The sequence below is a fragment of the Petaurus breviceps genome, unplaced genomic scaffold, assembly GCF_028583685.1.
Source record: "Petaurus breviceps papuanus isolate PSGF00001 unplaced genomic scaffold, PetGlider_PUasm1.0 207, whole genome shotgun sequence".
Classification (NCBI taxonomy): Eukaryota; Metazoa; Chordata; class Mammalia; order Diprotodontia; family Petauridae; genus Petaurus; species Petaurus breviceps.
The window spans coordinates 7,398,319-7,422,955 of NW_027185850.1; the positions used below are offsets into that span (position 1 = coordinate 7,398,319).

A 24,637-nucleotide genomic window follows, 5' to 3' on the forward strand; every position below is an offset into this window, starting at 1 on the left:
AAGAGAGTTCGCTTTCCTGGTGCAAGTGTTTAGTGTAATCAACACAAAACATTCCTGGCAAGATTGAGTTATGTTTTGTTTGTAGAGTCTGATATTATTGAGTATAGCAGGGAGTCCTAATGATTATTCTCAAATTACATGGTTCTGTGTCTTGATAATAATAATAATTAAGGTTTCTTTAGTTCTTTTAAAGCACTTCACATGGATTATCTCTTTGGATCTTCACAGTAACCTTGGGAGGTAGATGCCATTATTATCTCCAGTTTGCAGTTGGGAAAACTGAGGCAGCTAGCATTTGTGTCAGCCAGACATAATGCATTTCTTTTTTTTTGGACGGGGGAGGGTAGGGCAATTGGGGTTAAGTGACTTGCCTAAGGTCACATGGCTAGTTTTTTTTTGTGTATGTGTGTCATGTCTGAGGCTGATAATGCATTTCTTAAGTGCCTTTTATATGACAGGCACAGTGTTAACCATTGGAGATGCAAATAAAGGCAAAAGATGGTCCCTGCTCTCAAGGGAAGTCACGTGCCAACAGTTGAGTATGAACAGGAGAGAAGACAGGATAAATGGGGAGAATCACGAGGGGAAAGGCACTGAGCTTAAGGGAGGCTGGGAGAGGGTTCCATCGTAAGAGGGGGTGTCTGTGGTAGAGATGAGGAGGAAGGGCACTCTAGGCATGGGCCACTGTCAGGGAAAATGTGTGGAGTTGGGAAATGGACTTTAACTTGCATCTTTTTTATTACAAATCCAGAACTCCTTCAATTGGGAGCATAGCAGGCTCAAAGGAAACAACGTTGCAATCATTTAGGGCTAGAGGACCTCAGTTCCAACCCCAGCTTTTCTATTTGTAGCCTGTAGAATCCTCATGAAAACTCAAATTAATGAATGAAAAACGTATCTGCATACTACGTGTCAGGCACTGTCCTAAGGGCCTGTGCCATATACCAAAATGAGAGAGATTGTGCTTTCCAGCAGCTTTCCTTCTAGAAGGTGATCAGTGACCAGGAAAGAGGTGTTTGACAGGCTGTCCAGAAGCATTGGTAGTACCAGTTTCATTACTGTGAATGGGTGAATGAACGAAAATAATTTATTAAGTGTACTTATGCTGTACTGGGAATGGAGAATGAAAATGATGCCAGGCCTTGCACTCAAGGAATTCAGATTCAAATGGGAGTGGTAGGGAATGACACACATGAAAGGGTTCAGGAGATGGAAGAGGGGAAATATGCATGTGGTGGCAGGTCTGATGGCAAGATGGCAGCTGGCTGCAGTGGGAAGCATGAACTGGTGTGGGCCAACTGCATCTGAGGGGTTGGGTGAGTTGTCACTCACTGACTGGCTGGTCAAGACAGTTTAATATCTGGATCTTGATTTTCTTATCTGTGAATGGGAGGGGCTGAACTCGATGGCCTAAATGACCCCTTTTGCCACATCTCCCTGCCCACCACATCCCCATGTGTGTTTCCTCATTAGAATATGCTCTCCTTGGGGACAAAGCACCCCCTCTTTGCTTTTGTATTTGTATCCTCAGTGCTTAGGAGATAATAAGAATGGAATAAAAGTATTTTTTTCATTCATTCATTCAAGCACTAACACTCTGGTCTTATGAGCTGATACAAAACAAATAGAGAAGAACCCAAAGGCTTGTGTACATAGCAACACAAAGGCAAACCCTCAAGTATCCCTGAACTGGGATCAGTCTCCCTAATGGGGAGAGCCGTAAGGCTGCAGAAGGCCACATACACTGTTAGAGAAACCGGCCTTATTGTCTGGGTTTGTTCAAATCTTTTTCAGAAGAAAGGATTCAGTTGTGGGATATACTGGGAAATTCTGATTGTTTTTTCCTTTCTAAAAGTATAAATCAAAATCATTAGTTGAAAGGGAGAGGAACAGGCTTCACAGCTACGTGACTCAGAGGATAGAGTGCTGGATCTGGAGTCAGGAAGACCTGAGTTCAAATCTGGCTGCAGACACTTAGCCGAAAGACCCTTGGAAAGTCACCTAATCTCTGTTTGCCTCAGTTTTCTCAACTGAAAAATAGGGAGAATAATAGCACCCAGGGTTGTCATGAGAATCAAATGCAATAATATTTGTAAAGTGCTTCACTGTCATCATTAATCATTTTTCTCCTTCTTTCTGTTTTCCATGGGCATTGTCCAGTCAGTTAGTGACCAGGCCGGATTTTCTTTCTTTTGACCCAAGTTGGCTGGTTGTAAGACTTCCAGGGCCAACAGTGTGCCTGGCCTGATATTTAGGGCAAATTTGTTAGATGAGATCAAGCTTCCAGGCCTGGAGGGACTGAGGGTTTCAGAGGTAATTTCCTAAGGAATGTCATTACGCATCCATCTGAGGGTGCAGTGTCAGAAAGATGTTGAGTGTTGGGTTTTGAACCAGGTCCAGAAAAGAGGTGCTCAACACTATCAGTGAGTGAGGGGGACGTTAACCCAAGCATATGAAGACTCCCCCCAGCAGACCTGGTAGATGACAACAATTTGTTCCAACCACCATGATGGCGGCTAAAACCGGCTCTGGGGAGCACTTAGGGTCTGGTCAGGCATGGAAAGTGCCCAGGTCATGCGCTATGGCCTGGGTCATCGCCGTCCTCCTGACCTTCATCCTGCCACTGGACCTCGATGGCTCTGGAAGAGAGAGGAGGCTGATGACTATGCAATCCTGCCTCACTTAACTCCAATTCCTACGCAAGTCAAGACATCACCCCATGAGGCCACTCGTCCTCTTCAGAAATGAAGGATGAGCGACAAGCATAAATTACCTTTAACTAGTCTGCTCTCCACATTCCTTTCCCTTGTAGCCGTCAGCCAATAATTCTTGAAAGCTCACCCCACAACAAAGTTCTTCCATTAATTTTGGGAAAGCTGGTGTTTGATGATTAAGAGTTCAAATGAGAGGAGGGCAGATGGGCTGGATCCCTGGGGTACTCAGTTCTAGGACTGGGGCTGTGTCTCCTGCATACCTGGGAGAAGGGAGAGATGGCGGCATCAAAGCTGGGAGGGCCTTGAGGGGGTCTTCTAGGCCTCCCTGGTGAGCAAACAGGACCCCCAAAGGTGAAGGGAGGTTTTTCAAGGTCATCCTGATAGGGAGTGACAGCTAAGGTTCAAACTTGTGTCCTCTGCCAAAATCTCACTGTTCTTTCCATCATACAGCATTCCTCCCACAGGGATTCTTGGGGTGGGAGGTGTCACCCTGTAGCAGCAAGCACCCCAGCATCCCCAGGGTGGCTGCCAAGATAGGTTCTTTAGATAGGTTCTAAAGAAAAGCAATTCAAAATGGGTTAACAATCTTGCTTTAATCAAAAAGTCATCACCCCGAACTTCAGAGTGTACAGACAGAAACATTTCAGCAGACAGACCTCCAACTGTTCAACCATTACATCCATACCAAATCACAGTTACCAGAGAGGGAAGCACCAACATCTGGGTTTTCAAAGCTGGGGGGCTCTCAATGGCTTCCCAGAGTCTCATCTGATCAAATCACACAACTCTTCTCAAAGTGAGCCCCAAAACAAAGCCTCACATCAGGGCTTATATAGCCTTCTCCTGGCTCAGAGAATGGAACAACCCTCTTGACCCACTGCCCAATCACAAAGCACCAAGATGTGGGCATTCCTGAAAAACAAGCCTCCAGGTGCACTTTAGTCTATCAAAGGGCCTAGGGCAGGGAAGATCTTATAAATGTACATTCCTATAACACACCCTCAGAAATCAAAAGCCTGCAGGGTCCTTGTGGTCCCTAGACTTGCCAGGTGCTTCCAGAACTCTTCTCCTGGGCTCCTGGTTTTTTCATTGGTGCCATAGCTGCATTTCAGGCTCCTTGGATTGCTTTGTCCTTCTCCATACTTTCTCTTGTGCATTGGAAGTCATGATTTTGAGGAGGGTCAGGTGCTATGGTGCACCAGCGCCATAGTCAGACTTGCACCCACTGTCCCTAGCTGTCAGTAAAAAGTAAATAAGGTAACGATGCCCCCAAGGAATGGACCCTATAGTGAGGGAGACACTGAGCTGGGGAAGGAAGGAAAGAACATTTATTAAGCGCCTACTGTGGGCCAAGCCTATCTGATTTGGTCCTCATAGCAATGCTGGGAAGTAGATCTATCATTATCCCCATTTCACAGTGGAGGAAACTGAGGCAGATGGAGGGTAAGTGATTTGCCCAGGGTCACAGAGCAAACGTCTGAGGTCACAATGTGAACTTGGATCTTCCTGACTCAGGCCCGGTATTTGGTCTACTTCATCATCTAGCAGTACAGGTACACACATACATCCTGCATCAGAGTGAAAATGAGATCATTGGAGGCGGGAGTTGCCTTCTGAGATAGAAATGTGGGAGCCTTGGCTCAGGCGGGGTGCCCTGTGACACTTGAGGGTTCAGATGGGAGCAGTTAGAAGATTGTCCAGGGGCTGAAATGGGGAGTCAGGCCAGCTGCTCCTGAAGGGTCTGCAGCCCTGGGTCCTCTGGCCAGCACAGAAAGCACTTGGTCAGCCCTTACATTCTCCAGCAGAGCAGGTTGCTACTGTGCCGTCAGCGCCAGTGTGCGTTCTGGGAGGTCGGGCATGGCGAGTTGGCCCAGCTCCCTGCCCAGGCCTGGCAGGGAGGAATGGGGCCTGGTGATCACTATCACCTGGATCCTGATATGGCAGGCACCCTGAGGGCCCCAGGGAGGCTGCCCAGTTCTTCTGTGCTCATCACCTGGCCAAACATGCCCCAAAGCCACCCAGCTGGGTCTTAAGTACACGAAAGTGTAACTCCCAGCAAAAGCAAACAAAGCGAATTCTTGGCACAGAGAGCCAGATGCTGCTTCTCTCGAATTCTGTCCCTGGAGCCTGAGGGGATCTAGTGGGTGGCCCCCAGTTCTGTGTTTGGCTGGCATTCTCACCTACTTCCTTCCCTCCTTTTTACACTGAGCCCCTTTGGTCCCCAGAGCAGAAAGGGCTTCCCTGTCTGACGGTCATTGGCATGGGTTCTGTTGCACTCTCCAGTCTTGGACCACATTTGCTCTGGGTTCTCCCCATGGGGAAGCTGAGACAGTCCACTTGCAATCAGAGGAAGAAGGGGGCTCCTTGGTGGGCTTGGGAGAAAACAAGCCATAGCTCTTCTTAGCCCATCAAGGGGACCTGGTGTTGGGGAGAAAGAGTCATGACCTCCAGGAGGTCCCTTGGCTCACCTTTCATGGTTTCAGAGTTCATGAGATGCTCAGCTGAGTCCCCCCCAAGTCATTTGTGAAATGACAGGATGGAAGGCACAAGTTAGAGAGAGCATGGGGTGCTAAGGCTTTGTTCCTTGGGGACTCTGAATAGTCTCAATCACCAGTCACATGGGAGACAGTGAGGCTCAATGCAAAGAGCAGTGGTGCTAAGGCTGGATTCAAATCTCACCTCCCTGTGTGACCTTGGGACAGTCCCTTCATTTTCCCCATTTGGAAAATAAGCAGATTGGCCTAGATGGACCCTCAGGTTCCTCCCCACCTCTAAATCTGTGTAATTTTATAATAACTACTAAAGCAAAGGCAGCTTGAGGGTGCCATAGAGCATGGGGCTTCCAGTCAGGAAGACTCATCTTCATGAGTTCAAATCCTGCCTCAGACACTTAGTTGTGAGACCCTGGGCAAGTCACTTGACCCTGTTTGACTCAGTTTCCTCATCTGTAAAATGAGCAGGAGAAGGAAATGGCAAACTGCTCCAGTGTCTTTGCAAAGAAAACCCCAAGTGGGGTCACAGAGTCAGACAGGACTGAAACACCTGAACAAAAGCTCCCAAAACAAAGCAAGCCCACCCTTGGCAAGCTCCTCTCCTTCTCGGGCCTGCTTCCTTTCCTGAGAATGTGGGTGTGTTTAGCCCTTTCAGCCTAAAGCTTCTGTGATATTTGTAATGTGCCACATGTTTTCCTACAAAGGAAGATGGCACATCTGGAGTGGAGACCGTCTAGACCTCACTGGAACATGAATGAACAGCGACAAGGCGGAATGTTCTCACTTTCATCTGGAAATAGAAGATCCAGATCTCCTCCTCTCCCAATCTGCAATCCTCCTTTGTAGGAAGGCATCCTGCTCTCCGACTCCTGGCCGTGTGATACTGGGAGAAGCTCTCAGTTGAAACAAGACCTCCATCGGTCTCCTCGACATGTCCCACATGTCCCCTTGCAGCCTCAGTTTTTCTCACCTGTAAAATGGGGGTGACCATAGTACCTATTGCAGAGTCTTATTATGAGGACTCAGTGAGGTAACAGGTAAAGCATAAAGCTGTCTCTCAAAGCTAGCTTTTCTCACCATTGTTACTGTCTTACTCAGCAGCCTGTCAGGACCTTTTTTTGCATCTTAAATTTATCAATCAGTGTGTTAGTTCTAAGGGGCATAAAACGAAGTCTGCATTTACTGATAACAGTGTTACATGGCACAGGCCTGAGGACAGATGCCTGGGACTTTTATCTTGTGGTCGTAGGATCACGTATCTACAGTGGAATGGACCTTAGGGACCAATGAGTCCAAACCCCTCATTTTATGGATGAGGAAATGGCCCAGGGAGGCAGGGTGGTGACCAAGGTCATAGAGGAAGTGTGAGGGCTGGGATAGGGTCCTTTGTCTCCAGAGTCAATGCTTTCTTTGCATTGTAACACACACCAGCTCACAGTTTTCTCATCCATAAAATGAAAAGCTTAGGTTTGGGGTCCATAAACTTGGTTTTTTTTTTTTTTTAAGCAATCGGGGTTAAGTAACTTGCTCAAGGTTACACAGCCAGTTATTTCTGGGTGTGGTGCTGAGCATCTGAGCCCGGATTTGATCCAGGTCATCCCGACACTGGAGCCGGTGCTCTTACTCGCTGAGCCACCTGGCCGCCCCTAAGCAATTGGGGTTAAGTAACTTGCTCAAGGTTACATGGCCAGGTGTTTCTGGGTGGGTGCTAAGTGTCTGAGCCTGAGATTCGATCTCCAGGTTTTCTCAACACTGGAGCCGGTGTTCTTACTTGCTGTGCTACCTGGCTGCCCCCTAAACTTGTTTTTTTTTTTAAATTAATAATTTCATTTCAGTGGAATTGGTCTCTATAACCCTGTTTATTTTATTTTGTTCCCTAAAACAAACAACGACATTCTTCTGAGAATGTGTCCACAGGTTTCACCAGACTGACAAAGGCTCCATGCACCAAAAAGATAGAAAATCCCCAGACAAGGTGATTGCTCTCCGGGTCCCTTCTGTCCCTAAGGTCAAAGACCGGGAGGAGATAGTAAATGAAGGATTGGAAGGGAGGCTGATTTTGTGTCTAGCTCTTAAATGTGTGCCTTGGGCCAGACTCACCTGCTGAGGTGGGGACGGGGCCCTAGGCCTGCTCCCTGTGCATCAACAAGCACTTTGGGCCCTTTCCACTTGACAAGAGACTCATTTATCAAATGGGATGCAGGAGGGGGAGGAGGAGGAGAGTAAATACAGAAAGGCCGAGCTTATTTGGGCCGAAGTCTTTAGAGGTCTCAAATATAGAAATCTGGGTGATCATCTGAGCTATGGCCTGGCTCTCCCTGCTCATTTCCCCAACCACAAGAAACAGGGGCCGATCTTAATAGACCGTTTGGGCTTAGTGTTTGTGGACAATTTAGCTGAGTCAGGGTAACTGGAGGCTCGATTGGGTCACGCTTCCAAGAATAAGGCCTCTGTCTGACTTGGAGAGACCCCAGTGAATCAGAGGGGGACGTGGGAGAAGACTGTCTCCAGGAGGGAGGGTGGCAGTGGTGGTCATCAAGGCATGGTCTTGCTCTTGGTATTGGACTGACTGCTCAGGATGCCATAATGAGGGGCCTTCAGGCAGAGTTGAGGAAGGATGAGTTAGAGTCGAGAAGTCATTTCCTGGCTACTTGTGGACTTTGGCTTTTATCCTTCATAACTGGAAGGTCACTTATGCCATCATGGAGGCCTAAGCTGGAGTGGAACCTTCTAATCACAGGACTGAGGCCTGCAGGGACCTCAGCATCCAGCAGAGGTAAAGAGACTTTCCCCAAAGTGGCCTGGCGGGTGTTTGAGGCGTGACCTGAGTGCGGGCCTTCTTATTCCACCTCCACTGTTGTCCTCTGGCTCATTCTTCGCATGAGGAGAGTGAGTCTCAGAGAAGAGGAATGACTGCCAGGTCTGTCTGACCACACATGCACACACACACACTCACACACGTGTACACATTCACACACTCACAAATTCACACACACACACTCACACACCTTCTCACACACGTACACATTCACACACACTCACACACATTCACATACACATGCACATATACATATTCACTCATACATACACATACACCTGTACATACTTACACACTCACATACATGTACACATTCACACACTCACATGCCCACATACACATTCACATACTCTTACATACACTCATACACATTCACACATACACATATATACATACACATAAACACACTCACATGCCCACATTCTCACATGTATACACATTCACTCACACTCACATGCATGTACACATTCACACACTCACACATACACATGTACACACACATACGCACACTCACATGCCCACACACACACATACACATTCACTCACACATACACATGTACACACATATTTACACATACGCATGTATACACATGCACTCATACACACTCACACATACACATGTACACACACATGCACACACAGAGAAAACCAGACCCTGCCCTGGAGGATTTTGCAGTTTTACAACATGTATAACAGAAAATTAAATGCACAGTAATTTAAGAAGGGGGAGACCAGGAAAAATTAAGTGCGAAGGGAAGTGAGCAAAGGCTCCCCAAGACAGGTGTCACCTGAGCTAACCCTTGAATAAACCTTACAATTCTCCTCTACAGAAGAAAAGGGGCAGAGTTCAAGGTCAGGCAAAACAACCCTCTGACAAGACCTGGAGGCTGGAACACCGGGTCTGAGGAAGGCCAAGTCTCTCCTTTGCCTCTGATGAAGCAGAGGGAGAAAAGGAGTAATTTGCACTCTGGTCATCAGAGAGCTCCGTTGCTGCTGCTGCCATGAGAAAGACATATTCCCCTCTGGGCTTGGTGGGACAGAAGTGGTGCTAGAGCCCTGTGCTTGGAGGTAGAAGGACCTGGGTTTGAGTCCTGCCTCTGATACTCATGAGCTGTGTGACCCTGGAGGAGTCACTTACCTTCTCTGAAATGCGTGCTCTTCATTTGTCTAAGATGAGGGAGTTGGATTTGTTCACATGAAAGGCCCCTTCCAGCTCCTACTCACTGATGTATAATCTATGAGGAGGTCACCAGACTTGGGAGGGTCTAAAAGACCTGGGTCCGTGGCCTTCATCCCCATCCCCATCATAGCTAGCACGCATCTAGCACCTACTGTGTGCCAGGGGCAGGTGAGTGCTTTTATTGATCGCATTTTCCAGTTGAGGAAGTTAAAACTGAGAAAGGTTAAGGGACTTGCCCAAGGTCACACAGCTAAGAAGTCCCTGATTCCAGACTTGAACTCGGATCTTCCTCACTCCTGGTTGCCCTTCAGAGTTGGGGTCCATCTCTTATTTAACAGATGAGGAAACTGAGGCTGAGGGAGGTTACATGACTTGTCCAGGGTCACACAGTGCTGCTTCTGCTTTGCCATTCCTCCAGCGAATCTGGGCAGATCCCTTTCTCTCTGCCCCGCAGTTTCCTCACTGATTAAATAGAGCCAACAATGCCTCTCACACCTACCTCACAGGGAGGTATCCATAAAGGGCTCTGTAATCCTAACATGCCATATAAATGTCAGTGACGTCATCGTTACTGTTATTAGTGGGGCTAGCCAGTTTGTCGACAAGCATTGATTAAGCACTTGCTGTATGCCAGGCCCTGTTCTAAGCCCTGCAACTCACCCTACAAACTGTGTCCCAGTGCCACACTTGGATTGTTGGAAAGGCCGTCTCAGAGGAGAAGGTGGGAGCGGTGGGGTTGGCGGCAAGGCGTGAAGGAAGCCTGGGGAGCTGTGAGGGGCAGGGGAGGGGGCCAGCTGGAAGGGGGGGGGCTGGATTCTGTGTACAAGGAGTAGTGAGTAGGGCCCGATGGTTGGATTGGAGAGTGTGGGGGTTGGGGCATTAGAGGCGAGGGCGTGAAGGGCTTTGGATGCCAGAGGAGGATCCTGGAGGTCTGAGGAGACACTGGAGCTGAGAGTGCATTAGGAAATCACTTTGAAACATTCAATCCTTAAGCAGAAAAACGTTTTTGTCCTTTCAGCCCCGGGCCCCACGACAGCAGTGTCCTACATGTCTGTGAAATGCGTGGACCTGAAGAAAGTTCACCACAAATCCAAGTGGTTCATGCCTTGGGGCCCCAACCAGTGCGACAAGATCCGAGACTTTGACGAGGCCCCTCCCAGGCAGATCGAGGCCAACGACATCGTGTTCGCTGTCCACGTGCCGCTGCCCGCCATGGAGATGAGCCCCTGGTTCCAGTTCATGCTCTTCATACTCCAGCTGGACATCGCCTTCAAGCTCAACAACCAAATCAGTGAGTCCTGGCCTCCTTCCCCCTGCTCTGCTGTGGTGCCTGGTGTCAGGGTCCTCTAGGGTGTGGGAGGAGGGGAGGAAAGGGGAGAGCGGAGGAGGGGAAAGGAGGAGAAGAAAGAGAGATGGGGAGAGAGTGAGAAAGAGGGGAGAGAAGAGAGAGAGAAGAGAGAGACAGGGGAAGAGAGGGGGGAGGAGAGGGAGAGAGAGAGAGATTGAGAGGCCAGGTGAGCAGGTTCACTGGCGGCTCTCCACAATCCCCCTTGTGATGCTGGTGAGTCACTTACCACCCTGTGCCTCAGTTTCCTCACCTGTAAATTGGAGACTGTCACACTTGCAGCCAAGTCTGGATCAGATGACCCTGAGCTTCCTCCTGTGTATCAGGCACCACAGCACTTGTAAAAGAGGCATTTTGATGACCATGCACAGGGAGTTGTTAAAGCCAGGAAGGCTTGGGGCTTTGGGAGACAACACGGGGGACGCATCATTCAATTCCTCAGTGCCCCAGGCAGCCCTCTAACATTGTGTAGTGGGTGCTGACTGTGCTGGAGAGGGGCATTTCCTCGCTGGGAGTTCTCTACACTAATGAAATCACAAATCTGCCCCCCCACTCCCCTTTCCTGGGGGAAAAAAAAACTAACCAAAAAACCCAACAAGAAACAATAATTGAGAGAGGCCCTGAAAGATGGTCAAAGAGGCAGTGATGATTTGTGGTTACAGTGCTGGACTTGGAGTCAGGAGCCTGGGACTTGAGTTCAAATCCTGCCTCAGACATTTAACTAGCATGACCCTGGGCAAATCACTTAACCTCTGCCTCAGTTTCCTTAGCTGTTAAATGAGGGCACTGAACTCCAGGGTCTCTCAGGTGCTTTCCAGATCAAAGCCAATGATCTTCTCTTACTGACCTAGATTCAAACCCCAGCTCTGCCACCGTGCCCTCCTCTCTGGGTCTCCTTTTCCTCATCTGTGAAATAAAGGTTTGATGAGGTGACCCTCCCCCCAGGCCCCTTCCAGCTGGTCAGGTAACCCACCTCTCTACCAGGTTCATTTGGGGAAGGGGCTTGTCTGTTACCATCCTGCCTTTGTTGTTCTCATGGCTGTTGTTAAAAACCAGCTGTGTGCCCCCTCCCCAGTGTCCAGGCAAAGTGGGTGGCCACCCAAGAACTTGTGACTCCAGTGGTCCCAAGAGGTCTCTTGGTTCCAAGTAGTTTTCCTTGTTAGCCTGCCTAGAGTTACTGCCATCAAGACCACCTTTTGAGTAAAGGCAACATCTTCAGAGGAATTTGTGTTTTAAAAATATTTTTTGTACATTTTAAATACCTGATATTATCAGCAATAAATTAATTATTTTATTACTTAAATATTTACCATTAAATAATACAATTGCATGTAAAAATGTTAGCATTCCTTTTTTAAAAAAATTTTTTGAATTCAAAATTCTCTCCCCTTTGCCCCTCCCACATTGAAAAGGCAGGCAATTTGATATCAATTTACACATGCAATCTTGCAAAACCTATTTCCATTTTAGTCCTGTTGTGAAAGAAAACACCCACACAGACACACACAACTGAGGAAAAATAAAATTTTTAAAGAGTCTGCTTTGATCGGCATTCAGAATCCCTCAGTTCTCTCTCTAGAGGTGGACAGCATTTTTCTTTATGTAATTGTCTTGGATCATTGCCTTGCCCAGAATAGCTAAATCATTTACAATTGATCATTGTTACAATGTTGCTGTTACTGTGTACAATGTTCTCTTGGTTCTGCTCACTTCACTTTGCATCAGATCATGTAAGTCTTTCTAGGATTTTTCTGAAATATTCTGCTTGTCATTTCTTATAGCACAACAATATTTCATCACAATCAGAGACCACAACTTATTAGCCATTTCTCAGCTATGGGCATCCCCTCAATTACCATATCTTTGTCACCACAAAAAGAACTGCTGTAAATATTTTTGTATATATAGATCTTCTTCCTTAAAAAAAAAAAACTTTTTAAGTTTTTAAACTTAAAAAAAATTTTTTAAACTTTTTTTAAACTTAAAAAAAAAGTTTTTAAACAGACCTAATAGCAGTATTTCTGGGTTAAAGGGTATGCACAGTCTCATAGCCTTTTGGACATAGCTCCAAACTGCTTTCCAGAACTCCGCTAACAGCATATTAATTTTGCTATTGTTCGCCTATCCTCTCCAATATTTGTCATTTCTCTTTTCAGTCATATTATCCAATCCAATAAATGTGAGGTGATACCTCAGAGTGACTTTAATTTGCATATTTCTCATCAATAGTGATTCAGAACATTTCTATGTTACTACAGATAGCTTTATCTGAAAGCTGTTTGTCCCTATCCTTTGATCACTTATCAATTGGGCAATGATTTGTATTCTTACGAACCTGACTTAGTTCTTTATATATTTGACAAATGAGGCCTATGTCAGTTTTTTCACAGTTTTGATGGCTAATGACCTTTTCCTCCCTCCTATTTTTACCCATTTTTTTCCTCTCCTTTCACCCTGTCCCCTTCAATTGTTTCTCACTACCACCTCCTCAATCTACCTTCTCTTCTGTCAGCACCCCCGCCCATGTCTCACTCTTCCTACTTCTCTGTAGAGTAAGACAGATTTCTTTATTTAAATATATTACTCCTTCTTTGGCCAATTTCAAATAGAGTCAGGTTCAATCCCTGCCCCCTTCCACCCCCCCCCCCTCTTCCCCTCCACTGTAAAAGCTCCTTTGCTCCTTTTTTTTTTTTTTTTAAAGCAATCGGGGTTAAGTAACTTGCTCAAGGTTACACGGCCAGTTATTATTTCTGGGTGTGGTGCTGAGTATCTGAGCCCGGATTTGATCCAGGTCATCCCGACACTGGAGCCGGTGCTCTTACTTGCTGAGCCACCTGGCCACCCCTAAGCAATTGGGGTTAAGTAACTTGCTCAAGGTTACAGGGCCAGGTGTTTCTGGGTGGATGCTAAGTGTCTGAGCCCGGATTCGATCTCGAGGTCATCTCAACACTGGAGCCGGTGCTCTTACTCGCTGTGCTACCTGGCCGCCCCTCTTTTGCTCCTTTTATATGAGATAAATTATCCCATTTTACCTCTTCCTTCCCCCATATTCCAGTGCATTCCTCTTTTTCACCCTTTAATTTTATTTTTCAATATCATCCCATCATGGTCAACTCATATCCACGTCCTCTGTCTAGATATACTCCTTCTAACTACCTTAATAATGATAAAGTTCTTAGAAATTATAAGTGTAATCTTCTCATGTAGGAATGGAAAACAGTTTAGTTTTATTGAATCCATTATCATCTTTAATGTTTACCTTTTTATGCTTCTCATGAGTCTTGAATTTGAAAGCCAGACTTTTTATTCATCTCTGGTCATCAGGAACACTTCAAAGCTCTCAATTTCATTAAATATCCTTTTTTTTTTTCCCGGAAGGATTATACTCAGTTTTTTTGGGTAGGTGATTCTTGGTTGTAATCCTAGCTCCTTAGCTCTTTGGAATATCACATTCCAAGCCCCCTGATCCTTTAGTGTAAAAGCTGCTAAATCTTGTGTGATCTTTACTGTGACTCTGGGATATTTGAGTAGTTTCTTTCTAACTGTTTGCAATATTTTCTCTTTGCCCTGGGAGCTCTGAAATTTGACTTTCATATTCCTGAGAATTTCCATTTTGGAATCTTTTTCAGGAGGTCATCAGTGGATTCTTTCAATTTCTATTTTTTCCCCTCTGGTTCTAGGATATTAGGGCACTTTTCCTTGATAATTTCTGGAATGTCCAAACTCCTTTTTGATGGTGGCTTTCAGGTAGTCCAATACTTCTTAATTATCTCTCCTCAATCTATTTTCCAGGTTATTTGTTCTTCCAATGAAACATTTCACATTTTCTTCTATTTTTTCATTCTTCTGATTTAGTTTGATTGTTTCTTGATGTCTCATGGAGTCATTATTAGGTTCTACTTGCCCAATTCTAATCTTTAAGGAATTATTTTCTTCATTGAGCTTTTGGACCTCCTTTTTTTTATTTGACCAATTCTGCTTTTTAAGGTATTATTTTCTTCTGTATTTTTACCAAGCTGTTGACACTTTTTCATGATTTTATTGCATCACTTTCATTTATTTTCCCAATTTTTACTTTGCCTCTCTTATTTGATTTTTTAAAATCTTTATGTGCTCTTCTGGAATCCTTTTGGGCCTAAAACCAATTTGTCAATTAAATTTTTCTTTGAGGCTTTGGACGTAGCTATTTTGACATTGTTGCCTTTTGAGTTTGTGTGTTTTGATCTTACCTCCCCGAATTGTCAGGTTCTTTTTTTGTTGTTTGCTCATTTTTCTACCTACGTGTTGACTTTTAACTTTATGTTAAAGTTAGGCTCCCATGAGGGGGAGGAAAGGGAGACTGTCCCAAGCCTCAGTTGCTGGTGTGTTTCTGTGCTGATGTTCCCAGCCAGTTCTGGGGATCTGTAAGTTTTCGGTTCTTCTGAGGTGGGACTATCAAAGGAGAAGTGTGGTCACTGTTCTCTTGGCCTGTGCTCTGGCTTGTGAGTGACTATAAGCACTCTTTTCTCCCCTGGAACTGTGACCAGGGTCCTCAGCCCTTGTGGGGGCTTGCTAATGCTCCTCCTTGCCCTAAGATTGTGACCTAGAACTATGTGTTAGTGATGAAGCAGGGTCTTCTAACCCACACCAGCAGAGGGACCCCTAAAATCTCCTTCTCTCCTTCTGACCTTGTCCAATTTCCTTACCATCTAGGGGCTGAGAGCTCCAAAGGCCGCCACTGCCAATTCAGGCGCCCCTGAGTCCTGCTGCTGGCCTGGCTGGGTGCGGCCTGGTTGGACTGTCTTCCCCGCTCAATGAGACAGACCTTTCTTACTGGCCTTCTAAGAGGTCTTGGGCTAGAAAATTGTTTCACCCCTCCTCTTACTGGTTTTGACACTCCAGAATTCATTCTGAGGCGTTATTTTAAAGTTGTCTGGAAAGGAATTTGGGATATCTCAGGTGAGTTTCTACCTTTACTCTGCCATCTTGGCCATAGATATTCAGAAGAATTTGTTAAAAGATCATGTTATTGGAGAAAGGTCACATTTGCCTCCTGTCTCATTTGCCAGGATCCCATTATCCTACAAGATCTACATGGAAGGGAGAGATTTTAAGGTCATGGGATCATACATTTAGTCCTAGAAGGAACCTTAGAGGCCACAATGTCCAACTCCATCATTTTACAAATGAGAAAACAGGCTGAGAGCAGTTAAGTGACTCACCCAGGGTCACACAGGTAGTATGTGCCTAAGTCTGGATTAGAACTCATGTCCTTGCGTTCTCCCCATTGCACTGCTGGACTTCCTCAGGGGTAAAGCGTTGGACTGGGACTCAGGAGGAAGTGGCATCCAATCCTGCCACGTGAATGTGCTCTTAAGTGTTACCTATGATTGTCGTTATTTTTTCGTGTGCCTTCGGCTGCCCCCATAAAGCCCCTCGCCATTTGCTTGAGCTTAAACAGTAGAGACCTTGAAAATCAGAACACACTGATGCCCTTCTGTTGACTTACAGATCACAACCATAATGATTGATAGTCTTAGAGACCTGTCCATGATCACGCGGCTACAATGTGTTCATGGTCGTATCCGTGCAGGCCGTGCTAATTCCATGGCCAGCCCCTTAGTCCCTGTGTTGCCTTTCAAGATGTTATCTGTTCATACAAAATAACAGGGCAGATACCCAGTAAATACCTGAGACCACCTTGCTGTCCAGAGGCTGATGAGACAGGTTTTCTCCTGAGCCAGGAAAGGTGGGTGGGCCAACTACATGGCCGCCAGCTCTCAAATAGGCAGGTGGGCTGTTGGGTTTAGGGGATTTTACCCTCAGCAGCTTTGTTTGGGGATGTTTGGGGCAGCTTGATTCAGGGTGATCCCATCTCTTCCCAGCAGGCTCCCCTTTTAAACCAAATCAAAGGGGAATTTTTACGAAATTTTGTGTCTCAGTTGTCTAACAGAGCCCTGTTTTCCACTGACTCTCCGAGGCAGGAAAGGAGGCCTCTCTTCCTTGGTAACTCAGAGAACCTTTCCTGGAGCCCAGGGGATTGGTTGGACTTGGGTTTTCCTTTTTTACAAGCCTGGGTTGCCTAGGTTTCTCTGGGATTTTTGCTTGTTTATTTGCTTTGGGTTTTTGGGGGGGGTTTGCCATACGATGATACCAATACAAGTTTCATGAGGAGGATTGTGGTTTATTGGGAAGAATCCTGTCTCGGGAAGCATAAGTCTTGGGTCCAATCCCACTCCTTCCTCTTACTTTACTCCCTGTTTATACTGGACTCCTTTCTGCCTCAGTTTCCTCACCTGAGCACTTCCTTTTCCTCACTGATTCCCCGGTGCCAGATGTGAGGGATAGGGACAGGGAGGGACAGGGACAGGCCTGGGTTTTCTTTGCTATAAACAGCTGCCGCTGCCAGTGCAGGCGGGCACAGGGGTTTTCCACCTGGGGAATGTGAACTTATGTTAAGAAACGTTTAGATAGTGGCATTTTAGTGTAATTGCTTTCCTTTGTAATCTGATATATTTTATGCTTTTAAAAACATGACTGAGAAAGGAGACCCAGAGCTTTTGTGTGTGCGTGTGTGTGTACTCTACACACACAATAGAAATACAAAATGAACAAATACAAATTTACACAAACCAGTTAAATACAAGAAAATTCAGGTGGTGAGGAGGGAACAAGCACTTGGAGATGTCAGGAAAAGCTTCTGTGCAGTATTTTCATAATTTTACAAACACATTTTGCCTACATTTACCTATACTTCACAAACACAAAGAAATTTAGGCCCACTGCCTTACTTGTCACACAAATATTAAGTGCCAGAGAGAAGATTAGACCCAGGACTGCAGATCCGAGCCTCTGTCCACTCTCCAGACCTCTGCAGACCCCTCCCCATCTCCCCCCCCCTCCTCTCTCCACCGTCCTTCCTTCCATTTCCCTGGTGTGAGTCAGGAGGGCAAGAGTGGTCAATGCGGATGCCCACATGTACTGGGCCGTGGTTTGGGACCCATTGACGTACTTGAGGAGAGGAATTAATCTGGTTGGAGGTCTGCTTCTGAGTTACACAGACAGAAATGAAAGGCTTCACACTCCATTTTAGACTTCAGGATTTAAAAAATAATAATAATCCCCAGAAAGCTCAGCAAAGCCCCTGAAGGTTAGCTAGAGAGCTGTGCCTCGTTTGCTTTGCCCCTGGACGGATTCTGGCTGCTGCTGCCTTTTGAAAAGGGAGGTGGGAGGCATGGAGAGGGGGCTGCTTCAGGCCAGCTCCTGGCAGGAAGGAGGGAATAATGGGGAGCTGCTGAGAGCAGCCTGGATCTCTGGAAAGACTTAATAAACATAATGCAGATTAAAAGGATCCTCACCCTGCCTTGAACTATTTTCTTTTTCCTTTTTAGGACAAAGTTTCCCAAGTCCCCAGCTGTCATTTAGGGCAAACTCCTTCCCACTCCTTGGCCTGGAGGTGGCTTCAGCCCTCACTAGACTGGGAATAAGGGAGTTAAAGGGCTGGGGGGCCAATTCCAGGCAAGCCAGGGACTAGCGTGTGTTTGGGAACAGTGATTGAGCTTCTACTGGATTCCATTAAAAATGAGAAGCCAGGCTGGTCCATCCCAAGTGGGGCCTTTTGGAGCGATCTGGCCTCCAGACCCTGCTGGAAGGAGCCTGGGGGGAGACATCAAAGACAGCTCCTTTGCTGGGTGCCAGCCTGCTTTGTTCTCCCCCCCTCCTTGTGCCACGGGCTGTTGAAGGAGGCTCTGGTAACTGCTGGCATGCATGGACGAATGGACAAGCGTTTGTTAACCACATCTACCTGTCCAGTCTCTGCTAACAAACCATCGGGACACAGCTGCGCCCAGATCAGATTGTCTTTGCCCTCAGGGGGCTTTCCTTTTTAAGAGGAAGAGTGCACCTGTTGGGGAGCAGAGGGCGGAGCCCCCTCCCAGGAGGAGAGTTCTGGCATGGGAGTTAAAGGAATGGCATTTGGAGGCTCCGGGCACTTGACAGGGAGGCCTGGCCTTGGCTGGCAGGGCTTGTCTGATGTGGAAGGCAGGGCGAGGGGTGTTTGACACAGAGGGCGCTGTCTTCTATCCCAGGAACGGGTTGGACTGCTGTAGACTGAGGTTGGTGGGCTCTGTGCAGTGAAGAAAGGCCAGGATGCTTGTTGTCCAGTTACCACTGCTGTCAGGATCTCGGATCAGGTCACAGAACCGTGTTTATTGGCTACCTTAGACAAAGACCTGTTGGGGCAGGATGGAGGCGAGCAGTACCAGGGCATGGGCCGCCTGGGTCCCTCCAAAATGGAGCCTCTTGTGCTTCTGTAGCAAGGACAGCTGTGATCACATGGCCACTGGGTGGCTTAGAAATGCTTTGGAGCTCAGTCTGAGTCCCAGGTCCAGGTGTGGATTCTCTTCCTATTCCTTAGTACCGGGTCACCTGCAACAAGGGACTGGACCAAGCTCTCCAGGTCTCTAAAGAAAAGATGGGAAGGGATGGCACCAGCCATCCAAGGGTCAGGTGTAATACCAGCCTGGTATCAGGAAAACCCAGATTAAAGTCCTGTCCCAGACACTGAACTAGATTATTAGAATTACAGGCCCTGAGTGTCTCCAGACTCAGCGGCTTCATCTGTTAAATGAGTGGGTTGGACAAGATGCTCCCTTAATACCCCTCCCAACTCTGAATCCAGGGTCTGTGCCCTCTGAGGACTTTTCTAGGTCGAGATGGATGGTGCTAGGCTTCTGGAGTCTAGAACATACACGGCAGGACACTTAAACATCGTGTGGGGGGGGGAGAGGGAGGGAGGGAGGGAGACACACACAGAGACAGAGAGAACAGAGCATTCTGGGCTTGAAGACAGAAAGACTCCTGAGTTCAGATCTGATCTCTGATGTTTTCTAGTTGTGTGACCCTGGGTAAGTAACTTCACCTTGTTTGCCTCAGTTTCCTCATCTGTAAAGTGAGTTGGAAAAGAAAATGACCAACTACCTCAGTATCTCTGCAAAAAAATCTCCCAATGAGGTCCCAAAGTGTTGGACGTGACTGAATCCACAGAACACTGACGTGTATGTCTATGTGTGTGTGTATGTAATGATATCATGCAAACACACTCTCGGGGCCATGACCTGGGGTCCACAATACTGTGTGTAGCCCACTTTAGGCCACCGCACTCCCCAGGCTGCTTGAGATGGGAGGAGGTCATGACTCACTGATTACCTCCCTCCCCCCTCCCCAAAGTCCAGTATTTACGAGTCTGGAAGGAGACTGGGTGAATCAGTTTAACCACTAATTTGAAGAAAAGAAAGGCTAGAAAATGTGGAAAGCAGATTCTATCTGAGTTTTTGTGCAGCGGGTGATTAACCCAGACAGGGAAGGTGGCTTTGGGATGTTTGTTTACTTGGATTCCCAGGATTATCTCTGTTTTGGGGAGGCTCTCAGAGAGCTCTCTGGGACTTTGAATGGGAATGAACCCTTCAGTCTTGTTTGTATTGGCACCAAGTCTGGGAACCTTTTGGCTCTATTTGCTTTGGGATATAATTATTGATAAGCCCTTTTCATTTGGATAACATCGCTCTCAAGCCTTCCGGATTGGTCCCTGGTGCCTTAAAAATGATCATTAGTTGTACACAAGAGAGACTTTATAAGGGAAAGGGACCACCTGGGGCCAGTCGAAGCCTTCTGAAGTCTAGCCAAGATTAGCTCAACATCAGTGACATGCAGGGCTTGGGAATCTCCCCATAAAATGGAGGAGCCCTGAGCACTGCAGCTCACCCCGGCTCTGGTCACTTGCCTACCTCTCCTGGCCCTTTCATTCTTTTTAAAATTATATGTTTTTAACATATCTCACTGGCCTTGATTATTTCTCCCTCACACTGTCTTCCCCATCATCTCACTGGACAATAAAAAGACAAGTCCTTTAGGAAGGAAACTGAGGTCCCAAGAAGTTAAATGAGTGGTGGGCAGCAAGCCGTGAGGGGCCAGAATGGCCATTACCACCCTGCTTTTACCAGCTGCCCTATCCTCCTTCTAAGCTTCAGCAAGCTTGTCCCTCCAGCCATGATTGGAAGCTTAATGGGTGCTAGACCATAGAGCAAGGAAGGACCTGAAAGTCACCAAGTCCTCCATTTTACAGGTAGGGAAACTGAGGCTCATTGTGATAACGCAATAGCTCAAAGTCACACAGGACCAGGAACTTGCGTCCTGTGATTCCCAAGAATTCTTTTCACTACACCAGGGCCACCCTTCCCTGACTTGTGCTTCCTGGACCTGGGTTCAAGTCCTGCTTTAGGCACTGGGCAAGGCGCTGGACCTTCAAGGGTTCTTTTCACTGTAGCATGCTGTTTTTCCAATATGTGTTTTCTGGATTGGGTTCTGTGACATACTGGGAGCTGGTCTTGCCATAAGGATGCATTATGGTGCTTCAGCTTCTGGGCATGCCACATTTATTGGGTGGCTGCTGGGTGTGCTGGGGGATGCCCAGAGCCTTTGCCCTGATTCCCTGCCCTCTCCCCCGTCTTGGGCGCCTCTGCTTCTATCTTGTATGTTACAGTGTCTCTCCATTAGGATGTGACCCCTCCTCAAGGTCAGCACCCCCTTTTTGCCTTTCTTTGTAGCCCACCCAGTGGCAGTGGTAAGGAAGCATTCATAAATGCTAACTGTTGGACCAGCTAACCTGGAAGACCAGGCCTCCTCTTCCCCTGGGGGCCCCTACCCCCCTCCCCTCTCCCCTGCGCACCCACTCCCTCCTCCCCTGCAGGGCTCTCACTCTCTCCCCTCCTCTGGGGGGCCATTCCCCCCTCCCTACCTCCCTGTGTCCCATAGCTAGGCAGCAGCCTAAGCCATGAGGCTCCTGGGTCTTGGTTAACTCAGATGCCCCAGGGGGCCACAGACTAGGGCTGTTGTGCCTGGTTTCCCCCGCCCCCCTTCCACCTTGAGGAAGTGAGCAGACTGCCAGGTCAGCTCCGCCTCCCCCATGGGGTCTCTGACCTTTCCTGGTCAGCTCACCTGTGTAGAAGTGGGCAGACTTCTGGGTCAGGCAAGGGAGTTTCAAGGTATGTACTGACCAATCACTGCTTACGTAAGGCCCCCCTTATAAGCTGAGGTTCTGCCCCAGATCAGGGCTGTTGCTGGCTGCTGCTACTGTTTTTGCTGTACCTAGGACACGGGGTGGTGCCGGCTCAGCCCAACACGTGGCCCGATCAGCCAACATGGCATTTTAACAAAGGGTCCATTCTAAAATTATTACTTGGGTCTTGCTTACATTAATAAAGGTACAGCACCCTGCCCCTCCAAAGGACAGGACGGCAGTCTGACATGATATACAGTAGGAGTTTAATAAAGGAACAAAGGTCAGGGAAACATCAGTGCTGAGCACGGCACTGGCACACGGCAGGGACACCATGAAAGCTCGCTGGCATTGATGATGAAGCCAGTTCTTTGTCTGGGGCTGTAAACGCAAGAGGCCTAAGCCGGGGAGGGCCCGGAGGCAGGAGGGGCAGCTGGGCTGGGTGGCCTCAGAGGCTCCAGCCTGTCCTGGGCCTTTCTGAAGGGCCTGTCTGATGGTTGGGACCTGCTCTGGGCTGAGCATGACTTCAGCACCTCAGCCATGGGCACCCTGAGCTGTGGATGCTGCATCCTGATGCTGGACAGTCAGTCTCAGAAAGCTCATCCCTCTGTCTCCCTCCCAGGGCGGGTCAGCACCTTCTCTCTGACTTATGGAGGAAGGCTAAGTGATTGGCTCTGGGTCCTGCAGCCTGAGTGGGCTCAAGCCCAGGAATGACCTCCGGGCTTCATGACTCCAAGGCCTCTACTGAGTGCTGGGCCTGGAGCCAGGAAGACCCAAGTTCAGATATTGACAGCCGCAGACACTTCCCAGCTGTGTGACCCTGGGCAAGTCACTTAACCTTTGTTTGCCTCAGTTTCCTCACCCGTGAAATGGGGCTAACAGGAGCCCCTGCCTCCCTGGGTTGTGGGGATTTGACGAGATGGTAATTGTGATCGGCTGTGGCCTCAGTGCCTGGCTCAGGTGGGAGCCGTACAAAGGCATGTTCCCTTTCCTGCCTCTCCTTGTTACTTGTTATGACTTCCAGAGATTCAGAACCTTCTCATTCCCTGAACTAGGTCTAAAGAGGTGATCAATGATAACAGTTCTGCCTGAATTCACTCAGTCCTGCCCATTTCCCAGTCTGAGCCAGCCTTCCCCCGTCTCTGAATGGACCTGAATGTGGACCTTTGGGAGACTGGGAAATGAGGGGAATACCTCAGCAGCCCAAGCCAGCTGCTTCCACTTGTAAAAATTCAACCTTAGGGGTGGCTAGGTGGCACAGTGAATAGAGCATTGGCCCTGGAGTCAGGAGGACCTGAGTTCAAATCCAGCCTCAGATACAACATACAAAAAAAAACTGGACTGTGACCTTGGGCAAGTCACTTAACCCCCAATTGCCCTAACTTCCCCCCTCCAAAAAAAAAGCAAAAAAAAAACTTTAACCTTAAGAATTGGGGGAGTTCACCTTGTGCTTAGCTTTGTGTATGGCCCCTGGGCTTTGGAATCACAAGACATGGGTTCAGATTCTGACTCCTCTGATGGCTGGGAGGCCTCAGTTTCTGTAACTGTAAAATTCTACAACTCTTTAGAGTGACTTTCTTAGTCACCATCTGCAGCTGAGGCAGTGGGAGCCTCCCCCTGTTCAGGGGTCAGCTCAGAATAGAGGCCTTCCCTTCTGTCTTCCACCTTCCCAGGTCCATCAGAATCAGCCTTTGAGCTGGAAGGAATCTCCCAGGTGCGGGCAGGCCCACCCCTATCTCTAAAGGGGCCACTGCAGCCTCCTTTCCTGGTTAGGGCATGTGTGAATGATTGGGCAAACCCCCAGCGCTGGCATAACAAAGGCCTGCAGAAATCTGCATGCTTTTGGTGGAGCCTTTGATGTGGCCGGAATCTGGGGGCCTGAATCTAGCCAAGAGACCGGGAGCCTCATCTTGGAATCTTGGAATGCATCTGGGCTCTTTGTTACCTACACCTTTAAATGAGGGGTGGGAGGGCCCATTCTGCCCCCTGCAGACTTCCTCTCCTCTCAACTCTGAAGTAGCATTCCTAGCCCCTCCTGCTGCAAGTTTTAAACTTTCATGGCTAGCTTAGTGTCTGGCTCTGGACTTGGGTTTGGAATCAGAAAGTCCTGAGTTCAAATTCTGCCTCAGGTACTTCTGAGTTATGTGAACCCGGGTACTTAACTTCTCCAAGTCTCAATTTCTTCATCTGTAAAAGGGAGTAATTATTATAGCAGTGAGTAAAGACCCGAGTTCAACCACTTCCTAGCTGTGTGACCCTGGTCAAGTCACTTAACCCCGTTTGCCCAGTTTCCTCATCTGTAAAATGCGCTGGAGAAGGAAATGGCAAACCCCTCCAGTGTCTCTGCTAAGAACACCCCAGATGGGGTCATGGAGATCTGGACACACCTGAAAGCAACTCAGCGCTGGTATGTACGGCACATCCATCTGTGCATATGTGTGTGCGTTTACATGTTTGTGTGTAAGGTATATATATGTATGCACACCATATGTGTGTGTTCTGGGTCTTTGTACACAGACACTCACCCACATCTCTTTTGGATCCCATAGCTCCTGGGAGGCTTGTCATAGCTCATCCTGGCCAAACTGAGGTTCCAAGGCTGCACTCCTGCCAATGGTCAAACACCATTTGCACCCAGATCCCTCCCACCTAGAACCTTTCCTTTCACTACTATGTTGTGCCCTAGAGGGATAGAAGTTGAAATTTACACAGCTAGTAATGGGCACAGCCAGAGTGTGAGCCAGGTCCTCCGACCCCAGCTCTGGTGTTCTTTCTGCTCATTCTGCCCATTAATATCCTACTTAATTGCACTAATCAGGGCCCTGCAACTGACATATACAAGAATCTTTCTTTTCCTTCCTTCCTTCCTTCCTTCCTTCCTTCCTTCCTTCCTTCCTTCCTTCCTTCCTTCCTTCCTTCCTTCCTTCCTCCTTCCTTCCTTCCTTCCTTCCTTCCTTCCTTCCTTCCTTCCTTCCTTCCTTCCTTCCTTCCTTCCTTCCTTCCTTCCTTTCTTTCTTTCTTCTTCTTCTTCCTTCCTTCCTCTCTTTCTTTCC

At 47.7% G+C, this 24,637-nt stretch overlaps 1 protein-coding gene across 1 annotated transcript in view; it reads left to right on the forward strand.

Moving 5' to 3' along the window:
* The window catches only part of LOC138164870 (protein wntless homolog), a 129,300-nt gene that overhangs the window by 43,335 nt on the left and 61,328 nt on the right, over positions 1–24,637 (forward strand). The window contains exon 2 of the mRNA XM_069092802.1: positions 10,223–10,495. Within this exon, the coding sequence (XP_068948903.1) occupies positions 10,223–10,495 (273 nt within the window). The remainder of the gene's footprint in view (positions 1–10,222; positions 10,496–24,637) is intronic.